Source organism: Oncorhynchus gorbuscha, linkage group LG09, assembly GCF_021184085.1.
Source record: "Oncorhynchus gorbuscha isolate QuinsamMale2020 ecotype Even-year linkage group LG09, OgorEven_v1.0, whole genome shotgun sequence".
Classification (NCBI taxonomy): domain Eukaryota; kingdom Metazoa; phylum Chordata; class Actinopteri; order Salmoniformes; family Salmonidae; genus Oncorhynchus; species Oncorhynchus gorbuscha.
Genome location: NC_060181.1, coordinates 21,311,576 through 21,336,678, shown reverse-complemented (window position 1 = coordinate 21,336,678; position 25,103 = coordinate 21,311,576). Strand labels below are relative to the sequence as shown.

At 41.3% G+C, this 25,103-nt stretch overlaps 1 protein-coding gene across 5 annotated transcripts; it reads left to right on the top strand.

The window, feature by feature from the left end:
* The first annotated feature begins 4,656 nt into the window (after window positions 1-4,656).
* On the top strand, window positions 4,657-20,674 carry LOC124043269 (src-like-adapter). 5 transcript variants are annotated; one of them, XM_046361664.1, is made up of 9 exons: window positions 4,657-4,812; window positions 5,696-5,757; window positions 7,041-7,131; window positions 7,427-7,523; window positions 8,845-8,931; window positions 9,041-9,144; window positions 12,230-12,361; window positions 17,808-17,940; window positions 18,124-20,674. In XM_046361664.1, the coding sequence occupies exons 3-9, from the start codon at window positions 7,059-7,061 to the stop codon at window positions 18,338-18,340; spliced, it is 843 nt and encodes a 280-aa protein (XP_046217620.1). In that variant the 5' UTR covers window positions 4,657-4,812; window positions 5,696-5,757; window positions 7,041-7,058; the 3' UTR covers window positions 18,341-20,674. The 5 variants fall into 5 exon arrangements, with proteins under 5 accessions (XP_046217620.1, XP_046217618.1, XP_046217619.1 ...); XM_046361662.1 differs by having other exon boundaries at window positions 7,424-7,523; window positions 18,124-20,673; XM_046361663.1 differs by lacking the exon at window positions 5,696-5,757.
* Window positions 20,675-25,103: the final 4,429 nt, after the last annotated feature.

The window sequence follows — 25,103 nt, the reverse complement described above, 5'->3', positions numbered from 1 at the left end:
GGCTAAGGTGTATGTAAACTTCCGACTTCAACTGTAGTTAAAATTAGATGATTAAGGTGTGGTAACTATATTTTGAACATCTTTGTTTGTCTTTTTATTCATTTTTATTTAATTCACTTTGATAATTAGGAAATGATAAAGCCACAAACCAGTTCCCAATACAGCTACCAGTTATGCCAATCGGTCCTACTGAAAAACCAATTGTCCCGGTGGATATATTATTGAATAGATATTTGAAAAACACCTTGAGGATTGATTATTAACAACGTTTGCCATGTTTCTGTCGATATTATGGAGCTAATGTTGAATATTTTTCGGCGTTGTCGTGACAGAAATTTCTGGTCGATTTCTCAGCCAAATGTGAAGAACAAACTGAGCTATTTCGCCTACAAAAACAATATTTTTGGAAAAAAGGAACATTGGCTATCTAACTGGGAGTCTCGTGAGTGAAAACATCCGAAGCTCATCAAAGGTAAACTATTTAATTTGATTGCTTTTCTGATTTTAGTGACCAAGTTACCTGCTGCTAGCTGGACATAATGCTATGCTAGGCTATCGATAAACTTACACAAATGCTTGTCTTGCTTTGGCTATAAAGCATATTTTGAAAATCTGAGATGTCAGGGTGATTAACAAAAGGCTAAGCTGTGTCTCAATATATTTCACTTGTGATTTTCATGAATAGGAATATTTTCTATTAATATTTATGTCTGTTGCGTTATGATAATTAGTGTCAGTCGAAAATTACGCTCCCGGATCCGGGATGGGGTGTCACTAGAGGTTAAATCTCCATCTTGTGAGTGTGTGTGTGTTGGGGTGTCAGTGCAAGTACTGTATATTTGAGTGTGTGGCAGGAAGGAGAGGACCATCCTCAGTGAATTTCTTAAAAATAAAAACATCATTTTTTACATAGAACTATACTAAATATATTCACGTCACCAAATAATTAATTAACAGTAGCCTCAGCAGCGCTCTGTAGGGTAGCACCATGGTGTAGCTGGAGCTAGCTTCTATCCTATGCTTTTATTAACTTAAATACAAAACCTAGGACGCTCATGGTTCTCACCCCCTTCCACCCCTAGCTAGCACAGCAGTGCATAAAATGTTGTGAGTAGTTGACTCAAAGAGAGAGAAAGACAATAGTTTAACAGTTTTGAACAAATATATTTCTTCCAAAATTAAGGAGAAGCAAAAGAGAGAGAGCTAGCTTTATTTCGTAGTATATATTTTTCACTTTTACTTTCACTTACTTAGATAGCATCAAATGCAGCTAACTAGTTTAGCCTACTCAAACACCAGGCTCAAACAGAGAGGGATGCTATGTTAGCTAGCCTGTTGAGTGTAGGGGGCAGTATTTTGATGATGGACATACCCAAATGAAACTGCCTATTTCTCAGGCCCAGAATCTAGAATATGCATATAATTGTCAGAATAGGATAGGAAACACTCTAAAGTTTCCAAAACTGTCCAAATATTGTCTGTGAGTATAACAGAACTGATATTGCAGGCGAAAACCTGAGGAAAATCCAACAAGGAAGTGCCTAATAGAAACAAATTGCCTTGCTCCATTGCATGCCTTCCCTTCATTTAAAGGGATATCAACCAGATTCATTTCTCTATGGCTTCCAGATGGTGTGAACAGTCTTTAGACATAGTTTCAGGCTTTTATTCTGAAAAATGAATGAGAATTATCACATTGCGTCAGTGGATGGCTGGGTGAGAGTTTTGCATGCGCAACAGCTTGGAGCAGACATTTTCTCTCTCTCTCCTATTGAAAAAGCTATGGTCCGGGTGAAATATTATTGATTATTTATTGTAGAAACAACCTAACGATTGATAATAAAAAATGTTTGACATGTTTCTACGAACTTTACGGATACTATTTGGAATTTTGGTCTGCCCGTCATAACCTGCGCGAGCCTGTGGATTTCTGAACAAAATGTGCCAACCAAATGGAGGTTTTTGAATATAAAAATAATCTTTATCGAACAAAAGGAACATTTATTGTGTAACTGGGAGTCTCTTGAGTGCAAACATCCGAAGATCATCAAAGGTAAGCGAATCATTTTATTGCTTTTTTGACTTTCGTGACCAATCTACTTTGCTGCTAGCTGTTTTGTCTGCTGAGAGAGATGTCCTAACATAAACACTTGGATAGCTTTTGCTGTCAACCTTTTTTGAAATCTGACATGCCAGGTGGATTAACAACAAGCTAAGCTGTGTTTTGCTATATTGCACTTGTGATTTCATGAAAATTAAATATTTTTAGTCATTTAATTTGAATTTGGCGCTCTGCAATTCAGCGGATGTTGATGAAAAGGATCCCACCAACGGGATGGGTGCTCCAAGAAGCTAGCTGACTATGGCTATCAAACACTTGAACTCTTCCAAGTCAAGGTAAGCTTTTGGATTTATAAACGTACTGCCACCGGGGCGCGCCAATGTATCTGCTAAACTGCTTGCTGGTGACTGTACACTGTACTGCATGATTGTAGCGGGTTTACTAACCCGTTAGTTATAGTAGAGCTATGGTGAATGACTGTTATGTGACAATGATGTGTAGCTCTTAGTGGTCATGATATGAAGGTTTCGTAAATCTGAGCGTTGTCAGATTGTCTGTTCATAAATTCAGAGCGTGTCGCTTTCGGGAGCGTTCAGTAGGGTTGATGCGAGCATTTGGACCTCATAAACTACAGTCAAGCACCAAAGCTAACTGGCTAAAGTTGGCTAGCTACTTCCAGACACAAACCTCACTCTGACCTTTTTACTCGCCCTAACAGAGCTGGTTATGCTGTTATCATGTTATCTAGAGTGTTAGTGACTCTAACTGTGCAGCTAGCAACAATGTAATTATATATTTTTTGCCAACGTTTACTGACACCAGTTAAATTCAACGGGTGTTGCGCATTCATAAATTCATCAGTTATTCTGCACTCAAGGCACACAGACGAGAGTGCTCTGAAATCGAAGTAGATAGCCGGAGTGAATTTACAAATGCACCTCTTGATTAGTCTAATATTTCTCTCGACCTGTGCACCTGCGTTGTAAACTTTCTTTCATAGGCTAGGGTGTAGGTATAGGGAAAATTCTAGTATCATATAGTAGCCTAAACCTGGCGATGTTACATTGAGCTGGGTGAATGGAATATGAATGACTGTCATCGAATATGCTGTAATAGAAATAAGGCCATGCTCAAAAATAATCGTCCTCCCTCATCTTAAACGTCTACGACCGCCACTGGTGTGTGGGTAGAGTTCAGTGTGTGTGCATAGTCAGTGCAAGAGAGGTAGTGCAAAAAAGGGCGGATGCAGGAAGACCGGGTACCGCATGCCGTGCGGTAACAGAGAGAACAGTCTGTGGCTTGGGTGGCCGGAGTCTTTGACAATATTTTGGTCCTTCCTCTGACACCGCCTGGTATAGAGGTCCTGGATGGCAGGGAGCTCGGCCACAGTGATGTACTGGGCCATACTCACTACCCTTTGTAGCGGCTTGTGGTCGGCTGCCAAGCGGTTGCCATACCAATCGGTTATGCAGCCAGTCAAGATGCTCTTGATGGTGCAGCTGTAGAACTTTTAGAGGATCTGTGTGCCCATGCCAAATATTTTCAGCCTCCTGAGGGGGAACAGGTGTTGTCGTGCCCTCTTCACACCTGTGTTGGTGTGAATGGACCATGATAGATCCTTAGTGATGTCTACACCGAGGAATGTGAAGATCTCAACCCACTCCACCACAACCCCGTAAATGTGAATGGGCCGTGCTCGGCCCTCTGTTTCCTGTAGTCCATGATAAAGCTCCATTGACTTACTGACATTGAGGAAGAGGTTGTTGTTTTGGCACCACACTGACAGGTCTCTGACCTCCTCCCTATAAGCTGTCTCATCGTGGTTGGTGATCAGCCCTACCACCGTCGTGACGTCAGCAAATGTAATGATGCTGTTGGAGTTGTGAGAGGCCACACAGTCAAAAGTACATTTTTATGGGTAGTGCAAGTGTGTTGCCTAATTTGAAAACAGTGTATTTACAGTACTATACCATATTACATTTCAATGTTGAAACATGTATTGTATCTTACATTTTCTGCTATTCGATTAACTGGTAGTTAAAATAACTAAATTGAGAAGATATAATTGTAATGTGTTTTGGTGATTAAACCAATGTATTCATTGTACAGTAAACATATATTTTGGAACAATGTTTGTGTGGTAAAAAAATACAAACAAAATGACTGGCTGTGTTACAATTGTTTCGAACATTCACCACATAAAAAACTGTAACTGATCAATTTTAGTAAGGAAATTACTATCTATGTAGTTCAAATTTAATGTATGTATGGCTCTTTTGTGTAATTTCTGAAAGCTAAAACCAGTATGTACTTTTAGCATTCTCATTGGTCTCTTGTTCTGGTTCTCTTCCCCTTCCTCATTTCTTCATAGGAAGTGTGTGTGTGTGTGTGTGTGTGTGTGTGTGTGTGTGTGTGTGTGTGTGTGTGTGTGTGTGTGTGTGTGTGTGTGTGTGTGTGTGTGTGTGTGTGTGTGTGTGTGTGTGTGTGTGTGTGTGTGTGTGTGTGTGTGTGTGTGTGTGTGTGTGTGTGTGTGTGTGTGCAAATGTTTGGCCAGAGGAAGTGCTCTCGCCTCACTATGCATGCATCAGTTGAGGGTGTGAACTGTGGAACTCTTACGGTCATTAGTAATAGTGTAGCTGACATGCTTCCTCTGGCTGATCTTCAACACACAGAGCCAAACACCACACTCAACTAGAATCCCCTGCTACTGGCCCTCCAAGCCTGACGACTCCACACGACTCAGCAGCTAGGTGAGTTTTCGAGGCTGTCATACATTTATTGCAGTATGTGTCTGATAAAAGTGCAATAAGCCTATATATAAATGCAAAATGCAACAATTTCAAAGATTTTACCGAGTTACAGTTCTTAGAATGAAATCAGTCAATTGAAATAAATTAATTTGGCCCTAATCTATGGATTTCACGACTGGGCAGGAGAGCAGACATGGGTGGGCCTGGGAGGGCATAGTCCAAGTCAATCAGAATGAGTTTTAAAAAGGGCTTTATTACAGACATAAATACTCCTCAGCACCCACTTTCAAGGAGCGGGACACTAATCCGGACGCTTATAAGAAATCCTGCTATGCTATCAGACAAACCATCAAACAAGCAAAGTGCCAATACAGGATTAAGATTGAGTCCCACGACACCGATTCTGACACTCGTCGGATGTGGCAGGGCTTGAAAACTATTACGGAGAACAAAGGGGAACTCAGATGTGAGCTGCCCAGTGATGCAAGCCTACCAGACGAGCTAAAAGTCTTTCATGCTCGATTTGAGGCTAGCAACACTGAAGCATGCATGAGAGCACCAGCTGTTCTGGATGACTGTGTGATAACGCTCTCGGTAGCCGATGTGAGCAAGACCTTTAAACAAGTCAACATTCACAAAGCCACGGGCCCAGACGAACTACCAGGACGTGTACTCAAAGCATGCGCTGACCAATTGGTAAGTGTCTTCACTGACATTTTCAACCTCTTCCTGACCGAGTCTGTAATATCTACATGTTTCAAGCAGACTACCATAGTCCCTGTGCCCAAGGAATCAAAGGTAACCTGCCCAAACGACTACATCAGTACCCATGAAGTGCTTTGAAAGGCTGGTCATGACATTAACAGCATCCATCCATCCACAGATCCTCAGAAAGTTCTACAGCTGCACCATAGAGAGCATCTTGACCGATTGCATCACCGTCTGGTATGGCAACTACTCGGCATCTGACTGTAAGGTGCTGCAGAGGGTAGTGTGTACGGCCCAGTACATCACTGGGGCCAAGCTTCCTGCAATCCAGGACCTATTTAACAGGTGGTGTCAGAGGAAAGCCCAAAAAATAGTCAAAGACCCCAGTCACTTAAGTCATAGACTGTTTTCTCTGCGACCGCACAGAATGCGGTACTGGAGTGCCAAGTCTAGGACCAAAAGTCTCCTTAACAGCTTCTACCCCCAAGCCATAAGACTGCTGAACAATTCATCAAATGACCACCTGACTATTTACATTGAACCCCCCCCCCCCCCTCCATTTGTTTTTGTACACTGTTGCTACACTGTATATTATCTATGCATTGTCACTTCACCCCGACCTACATGCACAAATGACTTAGACTAACCTGTAACTCTGCACATTGACTCGGTACAGGTATCCCCTGTATATATCCTCATTATTGTTATTTTATCGTGTTACTTTTGATTATTTTTTTACTTTAGTTTATTTAGTAAATATTTTCTTGAACTGTGCTGTTGGTTAAGTAAGCATTTCACAGTAAGGTCTACACATGTATTCGGCGCATGTGACATATAACGTTTGATTTGATTTGCTGGTCACATTTGGTCAAATCAACATTTTTACTCTTGACTATAAATAGCATTGACACACAGCATGCTAAATATTTGCCGACATATCATGCAAATTAACCAAGATATTATCTTCTGATTGTTTCCACTGAGTCACTGTTTCCTGTGTTCTCTTATTAGTTCAGCAGAGTGACAATTGGACACTACAGTTTTAATATAGCATCTACTCCAGTTTACTACTCTATAATGTGAATATAGTGAAAACTAGATAGACACCTGGAAATGCTGAATTTAATCAAGATTCGACAAAACATTTGGAAAACCAGGAGTTTTCAATGTGTGTTATGGTTGAGGTAAAAAACATATAGGCTACACAATATAGCCAACTGCTGTACACACAAATGGACCTTCCAATTAGTTAACACATTTTGCAACATGAGTTATACAGTATTTTCATTATTTACAGAGCCACCTCTCAGGTTTTGCCGTCTACTGCGTGTCCTGGTCGAGATAGCACTCTGGCTGTTAATAGGGAAGATACAACATGCACACATGCACATGCATGACAGGGACGCAGGTGCTGGATGGGGCCTTCACTGACCAGCCAGATTACTCTCTGTCTACTATCGGAAGTTTGTGTTGATGACTAGTTTGAGGACCAGCTATACCGTATGTTCGTCTGTCCTCAGACCCATTAGAGTGCAGCTATGGGGAATGTGATGTGGGGACAGGGAGCTGGGAACAAAACAAATTCAAAATGCCATGACAGTGCATTAAAGGGTAAGACTTCAATCTTTTTTGAGATATTGAGCAGTTATTTGCCATTTCTTTGTGATACTGCAGTTTTTGACACTGTATTGTGTTTAGGCTTTACAAAATATATGATGTTCACACAGCTTTGAAAGATGACTCAGGACTTTTTAGATGACATACTGTTTACCCATTTGTCCAAGTGTTTCATATAGTTCATTGGAATTAGAAATTACAATGAGACAATTATTTCCTATATTTCTGGCAAATTGAGTCTCTGTGTTAACGTCTATCTAATTGTGTAACATTGGCGGTTCCTCAGCAGGAGAAGACGAGACGCTTGTCGTTCTCCATGACTATCCTTCTCCAGACATCAGTGAGCCGATCTTTAGGATGGGAGAGAAGCTGAGGGTCTTGTCTCAGTAAGTAGAGTCAGTACTTTGTCTGTCAGAACAATTATAAACCCAGTCTCTGCACTAGGATTGCAAAGGGAGGGTATATTAGAGGGAATAATATATATATATATTATTGTATATATATATATATATATATTATAACTTTCAAAGTTATACCAGAATTTCTGAAACTTTCAAGGTCTTTGAAGAATTTTATCACATGACCTCTAGTAGCCTTTTTGGGTAATTCAGATTATCCCAGGTGTCTGTAATTATATCTGGCCCTCTGTGTGCCCTTATCACATGTAACATGTATAAAATGATCAAATAAGTTGATTTTGAAACACAAAATAGAATGACAAACCTGGAAAACATTACCCGAAACATAAACCATACAACTTAGTGAATACCATTGGTGTTTTAATGTTTCAGCATGAAATATCCTTTATTTCTTTTTTGATGTCAATATGTCTTTCTTGTAAATGTTTTGGCACCAAACTGAGGGCAATTGTGAAAAAGGCTGCAGAGTTTATTTTAAAAATGCCATTGTTGTCACGTTCTGACCTTAGTTCCTTTGTTTTGTCTTTGTTTTAGTATGGTCAGGGCGTGAGTTGGGGTGAGCAGTCTGTCCTTTTTTACTTAGGTAGCCTGTTTTCACCCTTGAGTTGTGGGTAATTATTTTCTGTTCTGTGTTTTGCTTCACTGTTCAGGACTGTTTGTTTTTGTTGTGTAATTGTTTTTGTTCAAGTGTTCAGTATTCATATTAAATACAATATGGACACCCATGGACACCTATTTCATACTCCTCGTCAGAGGAGGACGAAGACAAGCGTTTACAATTGTTGATTAGATGCTTTCATCATTAATTCTGATATTTGAACCATATGGCCTATCTATCCACTAGAAACTCATGGACACATATATACAAAAGCAATACAGTATGCATACATTTTTTTTGTAAAGTTATTTGAGAATAAATTACCATAGATTACAGTAACTTTGGTAAATTACCGGTAGTTTTGCAACCCTACTCTGTACTAAAAGCTTCCTAGGGCAGAAATTGATAGATGCAGAGTTACAGATATAGATACCAAGACAACAAAAGAGGACAGATACAGTCCTTTCCAAAACAAAATGGAACACCCTGCATACAAGTATAACTACTAAGCATGCAATAATACAAAGCAACAGTACACAATCAATAACATTTTGCACACAACAAAGAATGAACACATTGGGGGAAATATGATGTATAACACTTATACAAATAGGGGAGAACTACAATTTCAGATTTAGTTTCCGTTACAGTGTAGCCTATTGAAGTTCTCCTTTAATCTGTGTTCTTCAGGGAAGGCAACTGGTGGAGAGTTCGGTCTGTCCAATCAGGAAGTGAAAACTACATCCCTAACAACTATATTGCCAAAGTCTACCATGGGTAAGCAATGTAAAAATGATGTTCTGTATTGTCATAAATCAAGGCTGTGTTGACTTGATTCTGTACAGTGATATAATGTATACCGTGTTTGTGTGTGTGTTGTTTTAAGATGGCTGTTTGAGGGAGTAGTGAGGCAGAAGGCAGAGGAACTACTTAGTCTCCCTGAAAACAGAGTGGGTTCCTTCATGATTAGAGAGAGCACCCAGCAGAGAGGTGAGTCCATGAACATTTAATGCCCTACCAAGTTATTCCATAAGAGTCTAAGCCGGGTGGGTATTTTTTTGATGCCTCTTTAAGTATAAAACAAATATATATATATATATATATACAAATTATTGGATGAAACATTGAATTTGGCCTTACTACTATTAGCCCATAGAAACGTGTTAAATACTAGATTCATACACGGAAAAGCAGATAGAAAAATATTTTATCAAAAGGAAGATTATTTTAAAATCTCTGTCCTATATACACAGTTGAAGTCGGAAGTTTACATACACCTTAGCTAAATACGTTTAAACTCAGTTTTTCACAATTGCTGACATTTAATACCAGTAAAAATTCTCTGTCTTAGGTCAGTTAGAATCATCACTTTATTTTTCATCCCCAATACCTTGACTTTGTTGTCCTTAAGCCATTTTGCCACAACTTTGCCATCTATTTTGTGAAGTGCACCAGTCCCTACTGCAGCTAAGCACCCCCAGAACATGATTCTGCCACCTCCGTGCTTCACGGTTGGGATGGTGTTCTTCGGCTTGCAAGCCTCCCCCTTTCTCCTCCAAACACAACAATGGTCGTTATGGCCAAACAGTTCTATTTCTGCTTCATCAGACCAGAGGATATTTCTCCAAAAAGTATGATATTTGTCCTCATGTGCAGTTGCAAACCATAGTCTGGCTTTTTTTATGGCGGTTTTGGAGCAGTGGCTTCTTCTTTGTATATACTTTTGTACCTGTTTCCTCCAGCATCTTCACATGGTCCTTTGATGTTGTTCTGGGAATTATTTGCACTTTTCGCACCAAAGTACGTTAATCTCTAGGGAATGCGTCTCCTTCAAATCAAATCAAAGTTTATTTGTCACGTGCGCCGAATACAACAGTGAAATGCTTACGTACAGGCTCTAACCAATAGTGCGGTTAGCGGTATGACGGCTGAGCGGTATGACGGCTGAGCGGTATGACGGCGGAGCGTTATGACGGCTGAGAGGTATGACGGCGGAGCGGTATGACGGCGGAGCGGTATGACGGCTGAGCGGTATGCCGGCGGAGCGGTATGACGGCAGAGTTGTGGTATGATGGCGGAGCGGTATGACGGCTGAGCGGTATGCCGGCGGAGCGGTATGACGGCTGAGCGGTATGACGGCTGCGTGGTCCCATGGTGTTTAAACTTGCGTACTATTGTTTGTACAGATGAACATGGCACCTTCAGGCATTTTGAAATTGCTCCAAAGGATGAACCAGACTTGGGAAGGTCTACAATTGTTTTCTGAGGTCTTGGCTGATTTCTTTTTATTTTCCCATGATGTCAAGCAAAGAGGCACTGAGATTGAAGGTAGGCCTTGAAATACATCCACAGGTACACCTCCAATTGACTCAAATGATATCAATTGGATAATCAGAAGCTTCAAAAGCCATGACATAATTTTCTGGAATTTTCAAAGCTGGTTAAAGGCACAGTCAATGTAGTATATGTAAACTTCTGACACACTGGAATTACAGTGAATTATATGTGAAGAAATCTGTCTGTAAACAATCGTTAGAAAAATGTATTGTCATGCACAAAGTAGATGTCCTAACCGACTTGCCAAAACTATAGTTTTTTAACAAGAAATTTGTGGAGTCGTTGAAAAATGAGTTTTAATGACTCCAACCTAAGTGTATGTAAACTTCAGTTTTCAAGTGTATATATCTATATATCTATATATCCGCTATCGTTCAAAAGTATGGGGTCACTTAGGAATTTCCTTGTTTTTGAAAGAAAATAAAAGATTTTGGTCCATTAAAATAACATCAAATACAGTGTAGACATTGTTAATGTTGTAAATGACTATTGTAGCTGGAAATGGCTGATTTTTTAATGGAATATCTACATAGGCATACAAAGGCCCATTATCAGCAACCATCACTCCTTCTGGGCAGAGTTGCAAAGAAAAAGCCATATCTCAGACTGAACAATAAAAACAAAATCTTAAGCTGGGCAAAAGAAGACAGACACTGGACAGAGGAACTCTGCTTAGAAGGCCAACATTCCTGAGTCGCCTCTTCACTGTTGACGTTGAGACGGGTGTTTTGCGGGTACTATTTAATGAAGCTGCCAGTTGTGGACTTGTGAGGTGTCTATTTCTCAAACTAGACACTATAATGTACTTGTCCTCTTGCTCAGTTGTGCACGGGGGCCTCCCACTCTTCTTTCTATTCTGGTTAGTGCCAGTTTGCACTGTTCTGTGAAGGGAGTAGTACACAGCGTTGTGCGAGATCTTCGGTTTCTTGGCAATTTCTCGCATGGAATAGCCTTCATTTCTCAGAACAAGAATAGACTGATGAGTTTCAGAAGACATTTCTTTATTTCTGGCCATTTTGAGCCTGTAATCGAACCCCCAAATGCTGATGCTCCAGATACACAACAAGTCTAGAGAAGGTCAGTTTTATTGCTTCTTTAAATAGGACAACAGTTTTCAGCTGTGCTAACATAATTGCAAAAGCGTTTTCTAATGATCAATTAGCCCTTTAAAATGATAAAAACATAATTCCACTTTGACATTATGGGGTATTGTGTGTAGGCCAGTGACACTAATATAAATGTAATACATTTAAAATTCAAACTGTAACACAATAAAATGTCAAGGGGTGTGAATAATTTATTAAGGCACTGTTCTTACATTCATTTTTTAACTGGTACATAGCTACCTGCAGACACATACGTTTTGTGAGGGTCAAAACGGAGTACACATCTCATCTTTGGTCCCATCATAGAGTGCCAATTATTATTAGTTTGTAGGCAAACCATTCAGACGCTACAAACGTTTCAGTGAGAAGACCAATTTTCAGGATGTCCCATGTTCTGACAAACATCACTGTAGCTCAGCCACCTTGCACCTCAGAAGTAGAAGGCCGTCATTGGTGGAGGATTGAACAGACAGGTTTTTAAAAATGTATTATGCTAATCAGATTTTCTGGGTGCAGACATCAACTCAAGGGGGTTATTAAACTGGACGTCAGTAGGATGATAGATCTTAATAGATACCCATCTCCTATCTAGGCCTATACCTAATGCCTTTTATGATATATTATATTTGCAGGTGTCTACTCCATGTCTGTAAAGCACAGATCCATCCAGCACTATAAAATCTTTCGCCTGGAGAACAGCTGGTACTATATCTCTCCTCGTCTGACTTTCCAGTGCTTGGAAGAGTTGGTAAACCACTACTCTGGTGAGTCCAAGACAGACACACACACACTGAAAATAACCTCAAGCATTTTTAAATAACTTTGTTCTTATCAGATGCGAACCATCTTTCCACTGGGTGTTGGCCTAGCTCTGAGAGTACACACACTAAGAACAAAACAGGAAGTAATGGTGTTGTTGTCCATGTTAAAATATTTGTGCTGAGACTATGACTTTCATTTTGACTGTCACATTGTTTTACTTTTGTTTCTTTTCTCAAACAATAACCATACAAAAGACAAACAAACACACACACATTTCTCACAATCCCACTCCCTCTCATCCTTCATCCCCTGGAACTTTCCAGTGCTTGTAGCACTCTATGCCATATGGCCTCAAATTGCATCGTTCTTTTTTTTCCTGTAGCCCACACTCAATATTCAATATTTAAATAATAATAAATAATAATAAAACATTGGAGTCATCCACTGTCGTAGTGATGAAGGATCATTTGATTTCCAGTTTTTGAGAAGAGATTTTTTTTCAAAATAATTGACGAACCCCATTGGTTCTCTCACTACACCCCCATATGTCATGTCTTGAAATATGGAGATAGATTGTTTAAAAGTAAGTTTACATTGGAATACTTCTGACAGCCAACTTTCCAACTCCGCCCACAACTTCCAGACTTCATAGCATCCCAAGAAAGCATTGATTTGAGTCATTAGTTATACACTTAAGACATGACTCTGCCATTGTGCTGTAGAATATTTTATATTTTGTATAATAAATTCTAAACATTAGTTTATACTGGATTAAGCATACATTTGTTACCTGTAATTTAGTTAGTTATGTTCCAACACTCCCTCCATCTTGTGTCTACCGGTTACTTTTAAGTCTTGATTGCAATAATTAATATTTTTTTCTAAGAGATTGTCAGTTAGATAGGTAATATATACAAAACCATGGAGAAAGCCTATCATATAAGTTTCCTTTTCTGATTCAAATAGGATTCCCTCAACATTGCTCGGATGTCCAAAAGACAAACTTTTCAGTTAAATGTATTTGAGTTTTCAATATTGGAGACGGTGCCAAGAATGTGCAAATCTGTCATCAAGGCAAAGAGTGAAGGATCTCAAATATATTTTTTAAATAATGGAGCTGTGAGTCTGGAAGCAGGTGCAAGTGAAAAGTTCAATAAAACAACAAAAACGAGATAATTTCATGATGCAACACGCTGTTAACTTTTTATTGCTGCAGGGGCAGTATTGAGTAGCTTGGAAGAAAAGGTGCCCATTGTAAATGGCCAGCTCCTCAGTCTCAGTTGCTAATATATGCATATTATTATTAGTATTGGATAGAAAACACTCTAAAGTTTCCAAATCGGTCAAAATATTGTCTGTGAGTATAACAGAACTGATATTGCAGGCGATACCCTGAGGAAAATCAAAGCAGGAAGTGGCTTCTATTTTGAAAACTCCATGTTCCATAGCCTCCCTTTGCTCCATTTAAAGGGATATGAACCAGATTCCTTTTCCTATCGCTTCCTCAGGGTGTCAACAGTCTTCAGAAATAGTTTCAGGCTTTTATTTTAAAAAATGGGTCAGAACGATAACATTGTCACATGAGTTTTGCTTGCGCAACAGAGTTTGGATAGGTATTGCTTTTCACTCTCCTACTGTGAAAGACATTTGCGGTTGATATATTATCGAGAATTGATTATAAAAAACGTTTGACATGTTTCTGTGGACATTATGGAAACTATTTGGAATTTGTCTGCATTGTCGTGACCACTCTTTCCTGTGGATTTCTGAACATAACGCGATAAACAAACAGAGGTATCTGTTGGATCTAAAAATAATCTTTATGGAACAAAAGGAACATTTGTTGTGTAACTGGGAGTGTCGTGAGTGAAAACATCTGAAGATCATCAAAGGTAAACGATTACTTTGATTGTTTTTCGTGACTGAGCTACCTGATGCTAAGTGTACTTAATGTTTTATCGTGCGGTCGATAAACTTACACAAACGCTTGGATTGCTTTCGCTGTAAAGCATAATTTCAAAATCTGACATGACTTGTGATTTCATGAATATAAATATTTATAGTAATATTTATTGTATGTAGCACTATGCTATCCAGCGGTTGTTGATGACACTTATCCCGATATCGGGATTGCAGCCATAACAAGTTAAACAAGAACAATACCAACTAGTGAGTGAAGATAGGAGAGTGACATAAAGGGGAGGAAATGATGAAGGTAATGAAGCCCAGGTGTGAATTATAATGATTAACAGGTGTGCGTAATGATGAATCCCAGGACCTCCACCCCCCTCGATGTCCGGGGGGGGGTGGAGGTGTGTCCTGGGGGACAGTATCAGCTAGGGGACGTGGAAACAACGGCCTGAGAAGGGAGACGTGAAAAGAGGGTGAGATATGATAGTAACTGGGTAGTTGTAACCTGTACGTCACCTCGTTGACCCTCCGGAGAACCTTGAATGGCCCCACAAACAAGGGGATTCAGATTCTTGCAGGGCTTGTGGAGTGGGAGGTTCCTGGTAGAGAGCCAGACGCGGTCCTCAGAATGGAACACAGGGGTCTCACTGCAGTGGCGGTCTGCCTGTTCCTTCTGATGATGGACGGCGCCCTGGAGTCTCACGTGCGTGTCACTCCACACCTCCTCAGCACACCGGAACCACTCATCTACTGCAGGAGCTGCGATCTGGCCCGAGTTCCAGGGCCAGCTGGAAACCTAAAACACACTGGAAGGGGATCAACTCAGTGGAGGAGTGAAGTAGGGAGTTCTGGGTGTACTCTGCCCAGGTAAGGAATTGTGCCCACTCAACCTACTGGTCCTGACTGTGACTCCTCAGGAACCTCCCCAGCTCCTGGTTCATCCTCTCCACCTACCCGTTGGACTGAGGCCGATACCCAGAAGTGAGGCTGACCGTGACCCCAAGCTTCTCCAAGAAGGCCCTCCAAACTCGTGATGTGAATTGGGGGCCACGGTCGGAGGAGCTTCCCTGCTGGAGCATTCCGGGGGGACTTGGGTTGAGCACATACGTGCCCAGGTCAGCAGCCTATCCCTTATCCCTGTGGGAATGTAGATGCGCTCGGGAGGACAATTCCGGGGTGCAGGCTCCCTCTCCAGAGCCTGGCGGATGTCCACACCGACGTCCCAAACCACTGGTCTCCTCACTGTCTGTATGTACTCTAGGTTCCAATGGTCGGTGAGGATGACGAATGGTTCCTCTGCGCCCTCCAGCTAATGTCTCCACTCCTCTAATGCTAACTTCACTGCCAGGAGCTCTCGATTGCCGATGTCGTAATTCCTCTGCGGAGGACAGTTTCTTGGAGGAAAAAGCACAAGGATACAATTTCAATGATTTACCCTGTCTTTGTGACAAAACTGTCCCAATGCCCATCTCAGATGCTGTAGCTGAAGCAGACACTCAACTTCCTCTCTGCCCTCCGCAGGATGATCAAAAATGCATTTAAACAGAGCCATGAAACCATCATAAGAATCTAGCTCCTCCTCTCCTCTCCTCTCTCCCAGACGGATGTAGCACATTCCAATGCCAGCCCGGTCAGCAGAGATATAATCATGGCAACCTTAGACCTCTTGGTGGTGGGGGCTCCCAACTGGTGTGAAAAATAGAGGGAGCACTGAAAGAGGAAGCCACGGCATTTGGATGGTGTACCGTCGTATTTCTCTGGGAGGGAAAGACGAGCTTCGCTATCCTGAGCGGGTTGCTGAATTAGCTCGCTGGGTAGACTGGCTCTAGAGTATCCTCTGCTGCTGGTCTGCAACGTCTCTTTCGAGACGCTGCAAACTGCGGAGAACCTCTTCCATGGCCATCCCCAATTGAACCAGCTGGTGATGGTGTTGACGTAGAAGGTGCCCTTGCTCGATGACTGTTACGTTCCCCAGTTTATGTGTTGTAGCTTGTATGTTTGCATGTGTTTATTTCAGGAAATGGCTTCCTGAAATCCCTCAAGCAGCTGATTGGTCGACTCCATGGCTAATTGGAGAGCTGACCCCGCCCCCTCGTCAAGACACAGCTGTCTCCAATTACCCATTCCTTCAGAAGCTATATAAAAGCCAGTGTTCTGTTCAGGAGGGAGAATTTTTGCTGGAAGTAGATTTGCTAGAGAATTTTGCTGGGAGGTCATTGCAGAGATTTTGCTAGAGAGATTTTGCTAGAGATTTTGCTGGGAGTTCATTGCTGAGAGTTGGTATGTTTTGTGAGTTTGTTGCTCAGATAGAGCTTATTTGATGTCCTTTGTTTCTTAGTTTGTTTGTGAAATGGTTTAATATTCTGTTTCATTTGTTCCCAGGGGGGAAGGGGAAGGCACCTAGGGAGTGCTTAGGCAAGAGGCCCGCGGGCATACATATACCCGTAGCATATTCGCTGTCTAGGCACACTAGGTAAGACCTGGGCGGACCACCCCCTTGTATTTTGGTTAGGGCACCAGGTGGTGCTAAATTAGGTAAGTAGTGGGTAGGCAGGTAAGATAGGAGAGGGGGGGCTTTGAGATTTACTTTCTTTGCTTTGGTTCCGTCCAGCCCCTTTTCCACCATATTACCGTGTAAAGGAATAAAGTCCTTGTAAACGGTACCACATTCTGCCTGTTGTCATTCTTACTTGCACCTACAGTCCATACCTTTTTCTCTTCACGGAGAGTTTAGTTGTAGCAGGGTGTTGCGTTCCCTCTTCATAGAGGCGTGCGTAACAATGACCATCTGAAAGATATCCGATTTACCTGCTGCTTCCATAGTTTGAGTTGGTATTCTGTAATAACAGAGCTGAGTCGGGAAGCAGGTGAAAAGTTGAATAAAACAACAAAAACCTGAACAAGAGAATTCTATAAGGCTACACGCCGTTAAACAAGAACAATACCAACTGGTGAGTGAACATAAGACAGTGACATATAAAGGGGAGGAAATGATGAAGGGCTTGAGGGTAGCTGAAGGATGGGACTAAAAACAAACAAAAGATAACTAATGTACAATATACTGTGTCCTAAAATGTATATAGTATGTATAAGCTGGAAGTAGAAGCCCAAGTGTTGTTGTCCATTAGTTTAGGGGAGGGGTGGGGTGGTAGGGTGGGGTGGTAGGGTTAGGCGAAAATAAAAAACGGATTGGTTTGCTGTTGTACATAACTGGCCGCTCACACTCTCCCAGTTTCTTTGGGGTATAATGATCTATGGATTTTAAAGGTTTAATTGTCTGGCTTTTACCTATAATCACAGTTTTGTCAGTACAAAATGGAGCGACTCACACCCAATGCTTCTTATTGGTATGGGCATGCACCTCCTAACTACACCATATGAATGTTTTAGAAGGCAGAGGTATGTGTGTGTTTGTGCTTGTAAGGTCAAATTCATGTCATGAGCGCTTGTGAGCATACAGTATGTGTTTGTTTTTGATTACATACAGTGTATGTCCATGTGTCTTGTTTCTAACCCAGTCCATCTCTGGTCTCCAAGACTCTGCAGATGGTCTGTGTTGTGTTCTCACTGGCCCGTGTCTGTCTGGGACTATCAGCCCCATAGACATCACCTCTCAGCCACCCCCTGTAAGGATGCGACACAACAACTTTGACTGGAAGAAAATAGACAGGTACAGACCCATAGTTTAGTGTCATTCGTTGCAGCTCTCATATCTCTGCAATCAAATTGTGGTCCTGCTTTTTGGCCAATGGAAAACATGGCTTGTGGGAAAACTGGGAAGATGTGACTCTGCATGATTGGCTCAAACATGTTCTAATCACCCCTCTCTCTCTATATATGAACCAATCAACAGGAAAGATCTAATCAGTGCAGGGGCTGCGCAGGGCCAGGAGAACAGGAATGCCATGGTGAGCTACGGTGTCAGAAACAGCATGGCCTCTTACCTCTCTCTGGTCGGGGATCATGACCCAGGACAGCAGAAGAAGAACCGCAAGAAGAAGAGCAAATCTGTCTGTGTGACAGACCACAGCATCAGCCATATGGACTTGGATGAGGACTATGATATGTAATGGCCTGGATGGTACACATATATAGCCTAGGCTAGAGGTTCCCTGTCAGTCAGTCAACTTCGGTATTAGAGGGGAGTTGCACTCTTGCTTTTTCGGCTGAAGGATGTACAATCACGCCTGACAAGGCCAATGAAATCCACACCTCACTGGAAGTCCCACCTTCCACAGGTGATAAACGTGAGGCTCAGATTCATTCCTTCAATTTAATACCACTCTTCACCGAGCCCAGGAACAGGCGGTGCTGGGTCAAACAGGTGTTGTACCTCATTTCCCTCCTTCAGGGAACAGTAGTTATGGTCATAATGTTACATTTTCCTTCAGTCAGTCAACATACTATGGGGAAATATTATCACATCCACGAGATGCTGTATGAGTATAAGTGGCAAGTGTTTGAGCTCAGGTGCCAAGATAAAGGGCTGGTTCATTTTCAGTGCTCTGGGAAATACTTGTTTCTACAGGAGCTTTAAAAGCATTCTCCACTTTAAAAATATATATGGCCGCTATCTCAGCACGTGGGAATTGACTGAGCCTCACCAGGGGCTCACCCACTGGTGTTGCAGTTACTGAAAGGTGTACACCCTTCCTGTACTCAGTATCGGGCGACTCTAAGATGACCTTGTGTCCAAATGTGGCCTTTGCCCTAAAAGTAATGGCCATGCCCTACAAGTCCTTAGCTTTTGAGGTGTTTTGCTTTTTTGCCTCCTCCATTTGCTTCTGAAGAGCAACAGAGGTTATATGCCCTGTGTCTGGTGCAAGCTCTACGCACATACATTGAACAACCTGGGTTTTCCGGTTGTGTGACCAGATTTTTGTCTGTTTTGCTAATCCAGCTCAGTTTCAGGGCACTTTGAGCAGTGTCTCTCCCACTGGATCTCCTGCCATAAAACAGCAAGGGACAAGGGTTACCTAGTGGAGTATGCACCCACTCCACCAGGGGGCTGGCAGCATTTTGGCCGTTGTGTAAAGGGTTGACGATAGGAGATATTTGTGCTGCGGCGAGTTGGGCATCACCACACACTTTTGTAAGGTTTTATCACTTGGATGTCACTTCTCCCAGTGTAGCTCACAGGGTGCTTACAGCTGGGACAGGGGAAAGTCACTAAGCGGGTCTTCCAGCGAGGTGCGGATTTCATTGGCTTTGTCAGGTGCAATTGTGTTCATGACGATAGATAGAATATGAAAATGTATGTCATTTTTGTTTTGTTGTTAAAGGTTAATAGATTACGTTATTAACGAAAACATTGTAACGTGAAGAGTTTGCCTAGTGTATGTTTGATGTTTATACATTGTATGTTGTATGGAAAATATCCAAATCAAAGAGAATGTTTTGGGGAAGATGAAATGTGAAGTTAGTTGTCTAAAATTGGGTTTGAGTAAAATCTAGACCCTGCCCTCATTAACTTGGTACGCCCAGAGAACTGCCCTAAAGTCGGTTACGCCCACTTCTGACCCAAGGGTATAAAACCTGTGAGTTTAGAATTTACGGGAGACTACGTGACCCAAGCTGCAGCCAAGGTCTAAAACGTCAACAAACCCAGAACGCAAGACAAGTTTGAAGACAAAGAAATTATTTTCTACCCAAGCTACGGATGAGTAGCTGTGTCTAAGCGGGTGAATTCAAGCCGGACCCCCTTAGCATCCAGTCCCAGCTAATCATGGTACCTAAAGGGGTTCATTCCTATGCTGTGAGCTGCAGAGCTGTCTGTCCTCAGAAGACCCCTTCCAGGGTGAGGGAACAGACTCCTAAGCCAAAAGGACACTGACATCGGGAGGACGATCAGAGAGGTGCACAGGAGAAGTGCGTCATTGAGCAGCTGAACGGTCCCCTGAATGATCCACGCAGAGAATCCTCTGAGATCTACCCCACGTAATTACATCATTATATTCTGACCCATAATAGCGGCAGTTTGGGGCAAGGCTAGGGTTAAAATAAGCATAGTTGACAAATTCACCCAAATGTATATTTCTCTCGTGTACTTTCTCTTTTTCTCTCTCTTTGAAATCTCCATTTTGGGTAACACGCGCCATAGTGTGTTGGCCCGTTATACTAAGTTCTAATCAATAGCCTATAATGTGTTTTGTCTATGTGTATCTTATATCATCATTTTAGCTTTTTAGTAAATAAATATTAAACTAAGATTGGTGTGGTACGAACTCATTGGTGAGACCCGGGTCCGTGCAGATTCACGGGCTATACGACGTTCAGAATAAGATTGTAAGAGGTAACTGGTTAATTAGCAGCTGTTGTAAAATCGATATTCTGATATTCTTTGAGTTAATTTGGGAAATAGAAACTCAATAAAAACTTGTTTTCCCATGGTGCCCCAGGTTAATGTTGGCTGGGCTCTCTGCCTGCTCCCTGCCTGTGCCTGTGCCATTAAACCCCTACAACTCATCCAGAACGCCGCAGCCCGTCTGGTGTTCAACCTTCCCAAGTTCTCTCACGTCACCCCGCTCCTCCGCTCTCTCCACTGGCTTCCAGTTGAAGCTCGCATCCGCTACAAGACCATGGTGCTTGCCTACGGAGCTGTGAGGGGAACGGCACCTCAGTACCTCCAGGCTCTGATCAGGCCCTACACCCAAACAAGGGCACTGCGTTCATCCACCTCTGGCCTGCTCGCCTCCCTACCACTGAGGAAGTACAGTTCCCGCTCAGCCCAGTCAAAACTGTTCGCTGCTCTGGCCCCCCAATGGTGGAACAAACTCCCTCACGACGCCAGGACAGCGGAGTCAATCACCACCTTCCGGAGACACCTGAAACCCCACCTCTTTAAGGAATACCTAGGATAGGATAAAGTAATCCTTCTACCCCCCCCTTAAAAGATTTAGATGCACTATTGTAAAGTGGCTGTTCCACTAGATGTCATAAGGTGAATGCACCAATTTGTAAGTCGCTCTGGATAAGAGCGTCTGCTAAATGACTTAAATGTAAATGTAAATGTAAATGTAAAATATAAATGTTAATGAGTTAATAATTGCTTGATTCAGTTAATCACGCAATTAGAAACTTGTAATCATACGATGAGCAACAGTCGTCACATGAACTAATACAATGTCACGACATAGAGCTAGCACACCTGATTCAACTTTTCAACTTATCAACATGCCCTTGACTAGGTGAATCACGTGAGTTAGTTCAGGGCTACAACTAAATTGTGAAACATCTGGGGGTCCCAGAGGAGAGATTTGAGAAGTGCTGGCATGAGTTTGAATCTGAACCACCGCCCTTCTGAACTATTGCTATCTTTCCTGTCTCCTCTTCACTGTCCTATCTAAATAACATAAAGCACACAACAAATATGTTTAAAAGAAGGACTGAGAGACTTAGTGGCCAGCTACTCTATTTAGGATATTAACATCTGTTACGAGATACTATTTTTCCTCCAAAGCACACATTGGTTCTCATCATCTGTTACGAGATAATATTTTTCCTCCAAAGCACACATTTGTCCTTATCTGAGCCTTTGGGATTGATCTGAGAAGGAATTTCCCGTGGGGTAAATCAACAGTGAATTTGAAGTCCGTCTGGAATCCATAGCCCTGACCGAGTGTCCTGCCAGAGTACAAAACATGTTAGCGCCATGACAGTTGATCGATGTAAGAATTGAATGCTATGTTATGGATGTTTACTGTGTGTTAATGTGTAATTTATGGATGTGTGTGTCTGTCAGCATGTCAATGTCAATTGTTAAAGTTTCAGAATCCGTAAACCTAACCCTTGCAAACTGATTTCAGTTGAGTGTACAAGTTGCTCATATAAATAAAAGTTAACTATCATATAATCTCGGCACCCTGAACCAAATATTGTGTGTGCGCTGGTCGGGCCATCTCCTCTGTCACGAGAGACTAGCCATAACATAAGGTTAATTCTGGAAGGGATATGGGGAGTTATGTCCAGAGAAGCCATAATAAGTTGATAAAACATCACGTTAGAAGATGACTGCTGAGAATAACTTGTCCTCTTGAATGTATCCCAGGGCTTCAAGTATGCACCAAATTGAATAGGAATCAACATAGCATTCCTGAATCCTAGCAAACATTGGGGAAAACAGCAAAGTGAAAATACTCTGGTCTACCTCATGAGTCTCAGTGTATTGTGTCATGTGCTGTTGTTGTCTCGCCAATGCCTCATGGCGGCCATATGCGAGGCTGATAGGTTCATTGTGACTGTGAAAGCTGCCCACTGAGTAAACTACATATTTTCAACGTGGATAATTGTATAATAATTTGGTAGAGACGAGATTACAACCTATTTTCACCCACTTAAAAAGACAACCAAAGGTTAGTGGAATTTCCAATGTGTTATCACTCTGATTTCAACCATCTAAAAACACAACCAAATTCCAATGGAAAAACAACATCTGATTTTTGGTTTAGTTTCACCCAAATGTCTATCAAAGCACATCCAACCATTTAAAATCACAGCAAAATTCAAATGGGAATACAATGTCAGATATTTTGTTTATTTATACAACAGATTACTGTGATATCACTGTACTCCATCTACAGTAATAGCAGAACCATGTCCTGGATTGCAGTAGAGATTACATTAAAAGTGCATGCTGCAAGTGATCAATGCCGTTCGAGATTCTGTGCAGATTTTTACAGCAATTGTGAAGATCTCCACAGACCTGCGGTGACCTCTGCATGCTATGGTGAAGATGCATGCTTTTTATGGTTACGTAAGAAGAAATGTATAGTTATAGTAACCTCCAAATGTGGCCATGGATGTGTTACTCAACCAAACATCAACATTTAAAGGAGATGTATCTACTGCTTGGATAGTTACATTTGAACCACTGGCTTAATCCCATTATTTAACTTTTATTTTTGGTTGAGTTGGAGACGTTGATGCACTTTAAATAAAGTTTGACTTGAATTTGCCCAATTCTTTAACTTAGATTTTTGGTGGAGATGGAAACGTGAATCCAACATACACATTTTTAATTTGTAGACAAACTGGAATTAAAGCCAGACTAAGTCAGTGGCACAGATATAGAACTATCCAAGCAGAAGATACATCTCCTTCAAATGTTGATATTTGGTTGTGTTGACAATCACTTAATATCACTTAACAATCACTTAATATCATTACATTTCAAATCAACCATAGCTTCAAGTCCTAGGTCTATTGTATTGTCTATTATTTAGTTGAATTCTGGTTTGAATTCTAACAATTGCTGTTGATGATGTTGCAAATGTTATATAGGCCTAAATATCCTAGTTGCTGATTTAGTATGGTCACATTTAATTTGCTCTGTTAAACCTACCCTCTGGAATGACTTCAATAGCAACAGTGAATGTATTTTGTTTTTAAGTGGAAATTTCTCAACAATCATTCTCACGGTAGCACATTGGCAATAGTCATTGAAAAATATCATAGTTAATCAGGGCTGGGTTTGGTTAAAACCTTGGATTGGGAGACCAAAGGGTAGCTGTACATAGATCAATTCTCTAGCTGAAGGTCCTGCACAGACAACAGTTTTTTTTAATCTGATAGTGGATATAAAAAAGAGGGATGTTGGCTTGTCTATGTTGACATTTGGTTACCATGATGACATAAACCTCTGGTTGAAATTTCAAGCTCAAAACAACAGTTTACATTGATTAAAAAAGAAGCAATATTTTCCAAATAGATTCCATGTCACAATATGTTGACAAATTACATTGAAACAATGTTGATTCAACCAGTTGTGCCCAGTGGGTGCTGTCTGATATCTGAAGATGTTATCTAATCAATTCTCTGATGCAATCATCTTCCATAGAAATGTATAGAGATCACAACATTGTATCTGTCTCAATGGCACTGCCCGTGCACTCACTCACAGATACAACGGTGCGATCTCAACAACTGGACAGAACGAAAAAGTGGATTGAATCTTGATTCTTATGATTATCAGTCAAATTAACAAATGTATAAGGATATATTACTATGTATAGCTGTGTAAAACTATAAATGACCATCCACTCAGCTTTCAAGTAGTTAGGTCTATTTCCATGCTTTTGAAGGGGAAGCTGGCTATTGTACTGGGAGACAACCAGCAACTACAATAGATTTACGATATGCTAACTTCAATCATCTCCAAACTGCACGCAGAGACATCAAAATGGTATCTGAAAGAAAACGGACATCTCAAAATCTCGCAATATTCCTTTAAGTACTTCCTGTATGGCTCCATCTCTGTGTGTAACTCTGGTCATATAGAAGACAGCAATGATAACCATGTCTGACAATGCAAACTGTGTAGTCATGTAATTCTCTAAGGAGGAACCTTATCCATGCTGATCAGATTGCTAAAAATGACTCAATAAAGTTTGTATAGTGAACTTTTCCAGTATAACCCAAAATAGTTGATATTTCAGACATTGTTAAAAAGTTTACCAGCAACCTTATGACTGTCTGTTTTTCCACTTTCCTCAAGACAATCACCAGTGAAAGCCAGAAAAGACCAAAAGCTTGGCAGGCTGCAAATGTTGTTTCTGGAGCACATTGGTGTTACAAAGTCAGCAACATGGCCCATATGATTAATTACATTTCATGAGATGTTTTAGTCACCTGTAGGAACTCTGACTCCTTGAGACAAACTAAGCACATTTTCATTATTGAATTCATAACAGGATCAAATATGTGTTTTCTCTGCTTTTAATATCCCCATAAAACATCTGCAAGACAAACAAATTCAGCTTATTTTGTGTGTGTGTGTGTGTGTGTGTGTGTGTGTGTGTGTGTGTGTGTGTGTGTGTGTGTGTGTGTGTGTGTGTG

Coding starts and splice junctions, on each gene's coding strand:
- LOC124043269 (XM_046361659.1), top strand. CDS start 7,059: ATGGGGAATGTGATGTGGGGACAGGGAGCTGGGAACAAAACAAATTCA. Junction 8,932..9,040: donor ATTGCCAAAGTCTACCATGG/GTAAGCAATGTA, acceptor TGTTGTTTTAAG/ATGGCTGTTTGAGGGAGTAG. Junction 9,145..12,229: donor AGAGAGCACCCAGCAGAGAG/GTGAGTCCATGA, acceptor TTATATTTGCAG/GTGTCTACTCCATGTCTGTA.